This window comes from Bombus huntii, chromosome 3 (assembly GCF_024542735.1).
Source record: "Bombus huntii isolate Logan2020A chromosome 3, iyBomHunt1.1, whole genome shotgun sequence".
Classification (NCBI taxonomy): domain Eukaryota; kingdom Metazoa; phylum Arthropoda; class Insecta; order Hymenoptera; family Apidae; genus Bombus; species Bombus huntii.
This window is the reverse complement of record NC_066240.1, coordinates 17,877,100-17,887,773: the sequence shown is the minus strand read 5'-3', so window position 1 is coordinate 17,887,773 and position 10,674 is coordinate 17,877,100. Positions and strand designations below refer to the sequence as shown.

The following is a 10,674-nucleotide window of genomic DNA, read 5'->3' as shown; positions in this document are numbered from 1 at the left end:
TATAACAGGATGGAACAGGAATTAACTTGTTGTTTGAAATCCGATCCTCATTCGATGGAATAATCCTGGTCACCGTAGAATCACGATAAAGTACGATCGTAACTCGTCCAAAGGGTAAAGAAAATTGAATAAAGTGTATAAATTTTACGTTCGCCTGTTTATCTCCTAGTTCGTGCCTCAAATCTGGGAATGGCGGCGTGTATATACACACACGTGTATACTATTCCGGCGTAATTAAATATAAATGTATAAGTTGTACAAAATGTCGAGTGCAATTCGGATTAAAATAACATATACAGCGGAATACGGTGTTCCTGCTAATTGCGCGAAACATCAAAACTGTATTGACATCCGCCCTTTTATCGTTAAGAAATTTTTGAATTCGGGTAAATATATTTTGTTATCATCTGTGTGTATTGTTACAGCTGGGCGAAAGAATTTCATGGCAAAGCGGAAGAATGGAAAAGTTGATGGATTATATATGGTGATATTTTTTTACCCGAATTTAAAGATACGACACGTTCGGATCTCAATACTTTTCGGAACGTTTCGCGCGTCTACTTTTAATGTATATTTAATTTTTTTATGGGGATCATTTTTTGTATGGTCACCAAAAATTTACGAGTTTTTTTTTTTATTTTTCTGTTATTTCGTTCGTCGTCCATAGCGATTCGTTCCAACGAAATAGCAAACAATTTTTTTTCTTTTATGGTATAGATAAGTATTATGATCAAAATTTTAATGTAAAAAAAATTTAGAGGGATGTGTTGCGTTAAATGTAGACCAAAAACTTTCAGACGAAAGAAATATATAGTTTGTATTTGATCGTTTTTAGCGCAGAATAAGTTGTAAAAGATCACGAGTTTAATCGATATGTCGAGAGGATATATATAAGAAAAGATATTTGTATATTGTTTAAAATGAGAGTTGAACTTGCCGTGATTAGAGAAGAAGTAAGAGGAAAAGAAAGAAATGATATCTCGTGTACTATTATTGCGCGTTACGATTTCGTAAGATAATTAGGAATTTATAATAAGTAAGGGTGTTAGGTTGGCAGGAAAACAGTGATCGAGTAATTTTTAAAAACGTATTAAAACGAAAAAAAGAGGAAAATAATAGAACAGAAGAATATCCTAGCCGCGATAAAAAGAATCGAAGTGTGTGTAAATTATAAAATCGATCGATAGCGAAAAACTAGAGATTAACAGAAATCAATGAGCTGCCATCGTTCCCAACCCTTTTAACGAATGTTTGCATTCAGAATTAAAAACGTAAATTTCTTTCTATAATTATTTACCTATATAACTATGACAATTGTAACTGACACGAGCTGTACATCTTGCGGCTGACCTCACGTATTCTTTAAATTCACGCATAATTATAGACATAATTATAGATATCTATTACGAGTATAGCATTCAAGTAGTAAGTAATAACAATAAAATAATGGAATAAATGTCATCTATCCTACCAAGTGTCCAAATTGTTTTCTGTATAATACCTTCCGCTCTTATTAGCAAATTCTACTATGCATCTATTTTCTGCAGAAGGCGACATCGTTATACTAGAAGACTCGAGAACGTTCGTTATTTAGTTGTATCTTATTTTTGCTGGTAAGTTATATATTATATTTTTATTTGAATTACAAAATTGGAGAAAATAATTTGGTAATTTTATTTATGATTATATTTTTTTTAAACAAAAAAAGAAAGGAAAACGAATACAATATTGCGATGGTTGTGATGGTTGACAGTTAATCTTCAAAATAGAAAATATGATGAATGATAGTAATAGTAGATGGTTTTTAAACTGATTTTAAATTCTCTAAGTTTGTTAAATTATACATATATCGCTTAATGTGATCCCAATAGAAAATCCATGCAATTCAATTTCATTGTATCATGAAGGTTAAGTATGTGAGAGCAGCATGACGCGGTATACGGATTTCCTACATTACCAGTTAAACTTTCTAGAGCTCATATAGTATTAGGTCATTGTTGACGTTTTTTAAACCAACATCAAGAACTATTATGGAGTCACGAATCAATGACCTGCAGCGCTCCAAGCGGTAAACTTGATACATTCGTTCGCCAATGTCGTAAACACGATTATTTAAATTTCGACGAAACGTGCTACAAATTTTGCGCTTTAATTTTTTCATATCTACGATTTTTCCAAATATATAACGTTGTGAGATAGATTCCGAATCGTGAAATTTAAAAAAATTCATTTCCCAATGTATTTTATCGTTAAACTTCGGTATAAGTTGAACTTAACCAAAATTCGAAGAGGACAAGTATTTCATATGTAATCATTCGCCTAAATACGATAAGCGTAACTATAAAATTTTAGGATGACCATAACGTATTAACATGTGAAGAATAAAAAATACGGTTTATACGCCAATGCGTAGATCGACAGGTTGCCGTTCCACATTCCTCTTTGTACCCTTGCCATGGAAGGATGTTCAATGAGTCGATGGCCTTGACCAACTACTATAGCGACGTGCATTTCCGGAAATGCTTTGCTCTCGCCTCATGAGATCTTTCTTCTATGTAACAAGTCATGTAGCTATAAAATAGTGGTTCAAAAGAAAACTGGTAAGAATGTTCTATTAAAAAACGGAGTATAGTATTACGATGTGATACTTTTTCAACAAAATAAATGGAAAATTTATAATACGTTAAATAAATGTCGAAATTATGATTTTGTGTTCATACTATTAAATCACAAATATATTTGTAACCAGCGGAAAACAAAATAAAACTATAGAAGTGTTGGAAAATTAAAATGTAAGTATAAAATTTTCTAGTTACTTTATTTATATAATCATAATATGAATGGTTGTGCATATTTGTTTATCCAGATTTCAAGAGAAATTCCTTTCAAAAACTGTGTCCTTTCTGGAAAGTAATGATTATATTGGAATGTCGCGACAGTTATATACAAATGGCGATGAGTAACAGTAACATTGATAACCTGTAGTTACCTATAGCTTATAAGCTGTTCGTATCTTTATCTCACAGAATCACTTCCAGCTATCGTCACTTCTATCTTGCATATCTCGCGCGTACGCATGCGCGATAGATCGCGGCGCGCCATGGTATAAATTTTACTTATTCTAATTACAGGAACACTATACTATACATATACATATGGAAAAAAAAATTTTTCTAATTATATATTCGTAAGAAGCGGAAATTGAAATTATAATTTTAATAATGATTCAATAGTGATTCGTCTATGTTTAACAGATTACATATAAAAATTCGTTTAATTAAAAAAAATTTGTAATTAGAATTTTCGAATTTTTAATTTTGTGGATTTATAAAATTTAATTTAACGTCTTTGCATTTTTAAAGCATATCGAAAAATTCTAAACGTAATGACTAAGTTTTGAAGTGCGTTGGGGCGTGATTTGAAGTGGAATGGTGGATGGCTTTGGTGGTGATGAGTACGGGACCGAAGACAGGTGGCTCCTTATACCATAGCACGGGTTCGATGTGTTCAGTTTTGCTATGACCGCCGACTGGTCACGAGACATCTCCGAGGTAGAACCCCTATTTTGAGTTTAATACATTTTGTTTCCCTGTCAAAGAAGAAAAAAAGCGACACTACAATGGAATATCGAACATTTATCGTGAGTTGACAATGTAATCGTTATTTTCTTTCTCTTCCTTTTTCTTTTTTTACTTTTATCTTTTAATCACTAAGAATTGTTACCATATTATTTTTATCCTATTGCTTTCTTAATAATAAATTATTTTCATGTAAGTATAATGAATCAATAATTTGGAATGAATTATATATAAAAGTGAATATAGAACCATAATATTTTTTAAATCGCTTCTTCTCAAAACTGACCTCGTACAAGTATAACTGATTACAATTTCTATGGAATCAAGCGCCAAATATACTCGATCGGTGCGCATTCTAGATGAACTGTAGCGGAAAAGGTTCAATAAATTCAATACCTTCACGTTAGTCGATGCTTATTATAGAAATGTCCCGCATTCAGTAATCGCAGGGAACCGGTATAAAGTAATACCGTTACACAAATGCGTAATAAATGTCATGGCGGGAAAAGTATACTTTTACGTCTTTTTTTAATATCGCCTCTTGTCAATGGAATGTCAAATGTTAATCGAACGCGATTTAAATAATCACAAATCTGACTGATACCTTGCCTTGGTATTCTGAGAATGATTTATGATTTTACTTTACAATGAACAAAATTTTCAAAATCAACGGAAATCGTAACGGAATCTAACGATGACTTCTATCTCATTTTATTAGTTTATCATTAAAACTTGCTTTTGAGAGTTGTCACCAACTAAAAAGAAAGTAGTACATAACCTATTAAACAAAATAGAAACCTAAGATCTTTTCAACCACATGTCTCTCTCAAAACTGTGTAACTCTTGCTGAAACAATATTTTTCCAATTCTGGGAATGGAGTAAATATCTCGATTAACAATCATACAAAGCATCACCATAGACTAATTTGACACGAATTATGAATACAAATTTTGCCTGTCATATCCATACCGAGTGACAGGGGACTGGCATCCTACCTTTCCTAATCGTACCCTAGGCATTAGAACAGATAAATAATAGAAAGAAAATGCTACTCATTCACAGAAATCTTAATTTGGTATTATTTTCCTGATAAAACATACGATACAGCCAATAAATGTACTCTTGATAGTAACAACCACAAAAATACTATATACAGGGTGATTGGTAACTAGTGGTACAAGCGAAAAGAGAGTGATTCTACGTGAAAAAAGAAGTCGAAAATATAGAATAAAAATATTTTTTTTTAATTTTTTTCTTTTTTTTAATTTTTCCATCGAGACAACGATCTACAGTGAGATCCGTTATAACGTACCGCACGCGTACCGAGCGAAAATTCAAAGTCGATTTTCTCGAAAACAAAGCCTCGAACGAAAAATTTTTATTCTATATTTTCCACTTCTTTTTTCACGTAGAATCACTCCCTTTCCGCTTGTACCACCAGTTACCAACCACCCTGTATATGTATTGGATTAGGTTGGGGTTAGGTTAGGTTGGGTATATTTTTAAAGAAATTTAAAGGTAGATTTCATGCATGTCACAGATACAAACCTTAGCGTCTGGTTTTCTTGGTTAAACGAATAATCATTCTGTGAATCTGTACAAATATGTAGTCAAAGAGGCAGCAAAATAAATGATCTATGGTAGCTTACACGATTAATGAAATATCCTCTGATAGTTCCACATGACGATTTTTATCCTCGAAATTCCTGAAGGTTAAACAGCCGAAAGAATGTAACGGCTGGCGAACGTGCACGCTTAGTGGGGCAGTCAGTATACAAGACTATAGTCTCGGGGTATTAATAGTCCGCGGAGCGTGGACCGAGTACCGTTAAGGCCGAATACGATACACGTCGGTATCTTACTAACGGGGAATACCTTGTAAGACCGAAACGCGTAGAGACGAAGGATCATCGACAAGCTAGTTCAAACAACTTGTTGTTTGTATTTCGTTGATCCTGGCTTCCATTCGAATAAAGCTTCCCTTCTGTTGTAGCCAACTTGTTGGATCTATGAAATGTTGGCACGAACCGTCTGTTTGCTTTGAGTTAAGATTTTAATTAAGCTACAATAACGATTAAGTCGAATGAAGTTTCGTAGTTTTGAGACACTGATAAATACGCGATCCAGACGAAAAGGTAAAATAGAGGAAATCAATGTATAACAATGATTATATAATTTAATTTCACAAACGGCATAAAAAGATGATTATTGTGATTAAGCAATGTCGTAAATAAAGAGAACCAGTGTAAATATTTATGCGAAAGAGGTTAGGGGTATTGTACTTATCATATGTGAATTTCGTAGATGGTACTTTTATGCATTTTGTGCCACGCAAATGAATATTCGGATACGAAACAATCGAAACCAAATGACGTCGATTCGACGACAGAATCTAACGAACCTCCAGAAGGATATTACGCCTTCGTGAAGTCACCGAACGCAGAACCGCCTAAAGTGAGGCCGCCACCTTATATAGATAGCGACAAAGAATGCTATGGTACGCATTTCAAAGTTGTGCCACTTTAATATCATGCGTCAGCAAAGAAGGAATACAAATTATTCTCTCGGCTACTTCCAAATAAACGTACATGAATGATTCTAGACACCGGTAAACAGGGAAAGGGTTACGTTTCCATACACAATATTTGCGGGGATCTTAACAAGGGTTATATCCCGCGAAATCCTATGAATCAGTATTTCAATGGCTCGTCGTATCCTTTGTAAGTGTAATAAAATTATTTATATGATGAGATGTCATGATAAATTCTAACCGTGATTTGATATCCTTTCTCATTTTTTCTTATAGCGCGCTGTTGAAAAATCACACGTTGAAATTTCTAAGCAAAGCGTTGCCTATACTCAAGGCTGACGATTCATTGCCGAAGGTCGCCACGGTGCAATCCTATTTCCAGAATTCGTTAGTAATTATATAGAAACGTAAATCTATCGTTGGGTTGTCGTTTTGTAAAATGTACTTTTTTTTCCTAATATCGACAGTGTCGACACCGACGAGAAAGGAAGTAGAAGCAAGCGATCGTCCGATTCAGAAAGCGCCTTGGATACTCTCAGAAACGGTCGTAAATTCTGCGAAAATGGCGGAGGAGTGTAAGTCGCTAAACGAATTATTTTCAAAAATACAAGTTTGAATTTTGAACTATTATTTCTGTTTTACGCCAAAGAGTTTGCATGCTGTACAAGGCTATACAAGGTGAACCATTGGCTACCTCAGCAGCTGAACGCCGTGACGAGCCCTCCACCCCTGAGTACCGTCAACGAACACCGCCACAAGAGAAGCCAGAATACACCGGTCCACCCACTCCTTGTCCAGCTAAAGTGGAGTACGCTACACCAGTGTTCGCCAAGAACTATCAAGGAGTTTGGCGCTACGTGGTGCAAATCCCTTACGAGGGTTACTTCACTCAGACGATCGAAGTAACCCGATGCATGTAATATGACAGAGCATATGCAATTATCGTAACCAATTGTTATCGTCGAGCGATTTTTAATATTAATCGATCTTTCACAGGCAATCAAGATGTCATTACTTGGATGGTGGCTGTCTGTCGTCGCCAAGATGGACTAGTTTGCTAGTAGCAGAGATCTTCTATCCTGACACGTTTTTGGAAGAAAATCAAAATTCTAGAATCAACGGCCTGAGGGATACTGCCGGTTCACCGCCGCCTGTTCACGATTTCCAGAATTATCAACAATATTTACAGAAACGTGCCGGGGAGAATGAAGCTCGCAACAGCGGATCGTCCCAGCATCATTGCGACGGTGTCGACGAAATGGGTTGTTTCCAGGTAATCGGACGATTTAAAATGTTCCAAGTGAAAATTTTGTTTAACAGTTTCTTGACCCCGTTTTGTATGCGATACAGGTAAGATTGTACTACGATTGGTTCCTGGTGCCAGGAAGCTGCAAGTGTTGGCGTCCCGATTACTTCAACCGCTATGTTCGTCGTAGCGGGTCTAACGTCGAATTGTGATGGCAATATCGCGTGTCAAATCACGTAAATGAGCAAGAAGACGCGCTTGCGTGATATGACTGATACGATTAAATCGATAAGTTTGTCAGATTCTGTGAAATAGCCTGTTTTGATCGATCGATGATCAAACGACTATTTGTTTGATAACTGAATAGGAAAAATGTTAGAATCGAACATACATTTTTTAGACAATACCTACGTAGAAGATCGTATTTCAGCAAATCATCGAATGAGGAGAATTAAAGTGGATCCACTGAGTGCGATCGATAATCTAGCTTTAATATAATACTTTGTTGTATTAAATTCGCAGCATTGTGCACCTTAAAGACTGAAGAGAAGTACCATTGTCGTGAACGCAGTAGAACGCGCTAATGAAGTTGCATCAACGCGCGTTGTTACTAAGTACATATTTCTTTTTTTAAATAATCCACGTTTCGCACTGTATGAAAGTATGATTTGCATTTTTCATTTACCAAGATACGTTGTTAAATTAACGCAGTAGAATAGCTATAGAATCCTTTCCTGTTCTCTTTTTTTACTTGTCACTGTCCTTCATTAATATCTCAATGGTATTAAAATGAAATTCATACATGAATAATTAGAACCCTTATTAATAGTTATATAAACATTAAATTTTTTATTTAAAAAATACGTACAATCGACATTAGGATATCTTTGACAGAAACCCGGAACTATATTCATTCGGTTATCGAGATATTTTATTTTACAAATAATGAAACTGTACATTATTATATCTCCGTTCTTTATCTATTCGAAAATTATATGTTATATATAGTTCCGAGGGCTGAGCAAATTCCACGTTCGTTGTCAAAGACACGAGCCAACTTCTAAACTACCCACTGAAACCAGTCGTTCTACTTTTTAAATGTTGACGTAGAAACGACTACATTTAAGTCAACGTAAAATCATACGTTTCATTCTATAACTACTTATTACGTAATTTACATAATATGTCCATATTTCAATGTTGCAACATTCTTTGAACACGGATACGACGTTCACCTATTTAAATAAATAAACAATTCTAATATATATTGTTAAAATTGCGTGATAAGAGATTCCTTTAAAAATGTCGTATCTCTATTTTTCTCCTAACCTATCTCATCTGCCGATAAAAATCAGTGACAGGCATTATAAGAAATACAGATAATTAAACAAGCGTTTCCTTCCTAATTCTGCACGCTAATAGAAGTTCCATGCTCTATTTTAGATCGTTGATAATCGAATTTACACGCGAACTCATTCGAACTCTGCTGATTAGGTAATGCAAAAGCCGAAAGTACCTACTTTCTAAATTTATAAAATGGTTCGTTTCTGTGTAGGTCATGGCTCGACTTTACTGTATGCTTCTCTTTTCCTCTTTTCCTTCATTCCTCTCTTCATACGTATTTCACGCAACAACGCTTGACAATTGAACACGTAATTCCTGCATTATGCATTTTAACCGCAACGAGTGCAGGATACGACCAAAAACACAAGGAAGTTCGGACAACATCGTTTACAAGTCCCTCTCGAGATTCGTAGGCAACCGTGGCCATTTACAATACTACACACTACCGTGTGTATAGTGTATAAGTATTGCCAGGTTGGATCAATACTCCGGTCGCTGAAAGACGAGGTGAGAGGTAGTGGAAACGACGATACTCGGAGAGAGAGAGACTACCGCATGGTGTCTGTTGAGCATGGTTATCGAGCGATTCCACTTGTTATGGGGCCGTTGAGTTAAAAACATTGGGGAAAATTCGTATTGAGTTTACTTTGTCACTGTATACAAACAATAATGAGCAACTAATTTGTTTAAACAACTTGATCGAAAAAGTGCTTTAAAAACCGATTCATTAATCCGCCAAATAAATTTTCTCTCACTCTTTCATTACATTTCTGTGATGGTAACAAAACCGGTCGATCTATTTGCTTCATTAAATACGTTATAGATTAAACTTAAGAATTGGAATCGGTATATCTTGAAAGATTTATCCGTTCGATGATCGATCTATATTTTTGCTTAATCGATATATGAACTTAACCCTCGAATACCAGTCGCTATCGTAGCCAACCGGCGAATGTTTAGTTGAGTCACGTTGTATCGTACCCAACAAAACATATTTCCCCACTTAAACAATAGCTTGTAATGTAACTCCACGTTTAATCCAGATAGTTGCATCACAATGTTTTTCATTTGACGGAGATTACATTTCTAAATTAACTTTCCATCGTAGTTGGTAAGGATTCACGAGAATTTGTAATCAAGAGAAATAAAGTCAAAGAAATTAGAACTTGCCATAAGGATTTAAGAAAAAAAAGCTATTTTACATTGTAAATAATGTACTTATCATGTATGATGATTACTTACAGATAGAGATTTATATTCAATCTAATCTATAGTTTGATTTATATATTTGCTATTTATGATGTATAATCTATCGATGTTATTATATTTTATCGAGGAGATACAGGATTTAACACTTTTTTCAATAACTTATCTTCGATAAACTTCGATAGTGCATTTTAAAATTGTACAATTTTCATTGCAAGTAGTAAACGTCATAAACCTGTATATAGATGATTATAATTACAATGGTATAATGGATGTAAATGGATGTACATAATTATACTCATATCTGAATAAAACTAAAGTTCATTTTGCCAAAAGCACTTACATGTTTTTGATAATTGTAAAAATAAATTCATAGTTCGTCATTTTGACTATTGGGTATGGTAGTTGTACTTATTAAGGCGACAAAGGTAGAGGATGTATTGGAAAACTGATACCAAAATTCAATTGACCATCTGATCGCTCGATCCGAAACAGTCACCACGCGGATGTTTCAAAGATCGATAAAAACACCTACTCTGCGTCAAATAAGTACATTCTCCCACGTGATTCAGTGCAGCGCGCATATATATCGCGATATACATATGTATTATATATACATACATACATACATGTATATATATAGATAGATAGATGTATATGTATAATGTATATATGTACACATATAAGAGCAGTGACGGCGGCGTGTCGGCTGCTGCGCCAGCTGAAACGAAATAGTGGGGATATGCGAACGTAGACGGATCGCACAAGG

General features: G+C 34.7%; 1 protein-coding gene and 1 long non-coding RNA gene across 3 annotated transcripts; one reads left to right on the top strand and one right to left on the bottom strand.

Annotated features, from left to right (window-relative positions):
• Window positions 1-3,497: 3,497 nt before the first annotated feature.
• On the top strand, window positions 3,498-10,044 carry LOC126863884 (uncharacterized). 2 transcript variants are annotated; one of them, XM_050614565.1, is made up of 8 exons: window positions 3,498-3,640; window positions 5,884-6,076; window positions 6,182-6,299; window positions 6,386-6,496; window positions 6,577-6,684; window positions 6,759-7,025; window positions 7,106-7,382; window positions 7,460-10,044. In XM_050614565.1, the coding sequence occupies exons 1-8, from the start codon at window positions 3,620-3,622 to the stop codon at window positions 7,565-7,567; spliced, it is 1,203 nt and encodes a 400-aa protein (XP_050470522.1). In that variant the 5' UTR covers window positions 3,498-3,619; the 3' UTR covers window positions 7,568-10,044. The 2 variants fall into 2 exon arrangements, with proteins under 2 accessions (XP_050470522.1, XP_050470523.1); XM_050614566.1 differs by lacking the exon at window positions 3,498-3,640 and adding an exon at window positions 5,146-5,714.
• Window positions 8,876-10,527, bottom strand: LOC126863915 (uncharacterized). Its single transcript, XR_007688999.1, has 2 exons — window positions 10,249-10,527; window positions 8,876-10,140 (listed from the first exon to the last, which is right to left on the bottom strand). It is a non-coding gene; the product is annotated as an uncharacterized LOC126863915 (long non-coding RNA).
• Window positions 10,528-10,674: the final 147 nt, after the last annotated feature.